General features: G+C 42.4%; 1 protein-coding gene across 1 annotated transcript in view; it reads left to right on the top strand.

The window, feature by feature from the left end:
- Positions 1 to 339: 339 nt before the first annotated feature.
- Positions 340 to 1,647, top strand: part of LOC109384156 (solute carrier family 22 member 9-like) — a 34,824-nt gene continuing 33,516 nt past the window's right edge. The window contains exon 1 of the mRNA XM_019645194.1: positions 340 to 1,035. Within this exon, the coding sequence (XP_019500739.1) occupies positions 634 to 1,035 (402 nt within the window). The 5' untranslated portion in view covers positions 340 to 633. The remainder of the gene's footprint in view (positions 1,036 to 1,647) is intronic.

Genomic DNA, 1,647 nt, shown 5'->3' with positions numbered 1-1,647 from the left:
TACCACTGGCTTAGCCCTTTGCCTTCCATCACTACCCACCCTGCCCCCATTTTGAATAACTTATTTTCAGTGTGAATTTGTGGTTTGATTTTACTTGAAGCAGGATTGTCACTTCCCAAAAGGGGAGGATTGTGGCATATTTCACTTTAATTTCACTCAGGACTGTTTTCATTTACTCTTTTAATAAAAATTCAAGCAAAAAGTACTTTTCATAGAAAAATGAAAAACCATCTCATTTTTGAGTCTCACAAATGACATGTGAAAAGGGCTGCAAACCACATGTAGCAGGTTTGTTTTATTTATTTACAGACATGGGCTCAAAGTCCAGTGCTGCTTTGGGGCACTGCTGACAGAATTTTCACCAAGTAGACCTTTAAAGAGTTTTTATTGTCAGCTGCTGGAAGTACCTAGGCAAAATATTTCTCTTTGACTTTAAAGAAAACGGCTACCTACCTGATCCCCAAACAACTTGGAGAAGCAGCTGCGGAGGTGAGACAAGGCTCATTGAGGAGAAAGTGTGGTCAGGATCAACACATACTCAATGTGACAGAGTGGAAGGAAACCTTTCTTCTCTTTGACCTTTCCTAGATACAGTCATCGGGACTCCTCTTGGGAATTACCTGTTCATCCTCCATGGCCTTTCATCAGCTCCTGGAGCAAATTGGAGGTATGGGCAGATTCCAGGGTCTTCAGATAGCTTTTGTTTGTATCTCCATCCTCATGGTGTACCCTCATATTCTACTGGAAAACTTCACTGCAGCTGTCCCTGATCACCGCTGCTGGGTCCACATCCTTGACAATGACACTGTCTCTGCTAATGGCACTGGGATCCACAGGCAAGACAGTCTCCTGAGAATTAGCATCCCACTGGACTCAAATCTGAGACCGGAAAAGTGTCGTCGTTTCTTCCATACTCAGTGGCAACTCCTTCACCTGAATGGAACTTTCTCCAACGTGAGTGAGCTGGACACGGAGCTCTGTGTGGATGGCTGGGTGTATGACCAAAGCTCCTTCTCTTCCACCATCATCACTGAGGTAAGAGTCCTTTTTATCTCTCTTGAGTCCATGGTCTGGGGATTTAGAGATCACACAAGTCATGAACGTTAGTCACTATGCAGGTGCTCAGTCTTTATTCCTTCAGCAAATATTAATTGCTTCTATTAAATGCCAGATGCCTACATATTTAATGAGTCTACTGAACTCAAAAATGGACATTATCTTACTATTATATGGCTTTTAGTTTTGAGAAGACCAAAGGTCAAACAAGTATTTTATATAATGTGTTAAAAATGTTATGCAACGTCAGTAATAGTCATCCTTGCAAATGAGGAATGTTTGGGAAGTTGATGAAAACAAACACAGACTGTACCCCAGAGCAGCCAGATGTAAAGATCCATGGTGAAATTGTGGCATCAGTAGATTTTAAAGCTCCTCTAATGATTGCACTCTGTAGCCAAGGTTGACAGCCACTTAGAATGGTGTAAAAGAAGGCATTAATACAGCCAGCACATTCAGAGGAGGCTTCCTAGTGGGAGTTAGGTTTAAGCTGAGACCTGAATAATGAAGGTCAGCTAATGCAAAAAATAGAAGCTGGAGAGGAAGAAGGGGCCTGATATAAGAAACCTGAAAGTCGGGCCAGCCGAGTGG

Source organism: Hipposideros armiger, unplaced genomic scaffold (assembly GCF_001890085.2).
Source record: "Hipposideros armiger isolate ML-2016 unplaced genomic scaffold, ASM189008v1 scaffold_93, whole genome shotgun sequence".
NCBI classification, from domain to species: Eukaryota; Metazoa; Chordata; class Mammalia; order Chiroptera; family Hipposideridae; genus Hipposideros; species Hipposideros armiger.
The sequence above is the reverse complement of the archived record's forward strand: the minus strand, read 5'-3'. Positions and strand labels throughout refer to the sequence as shown.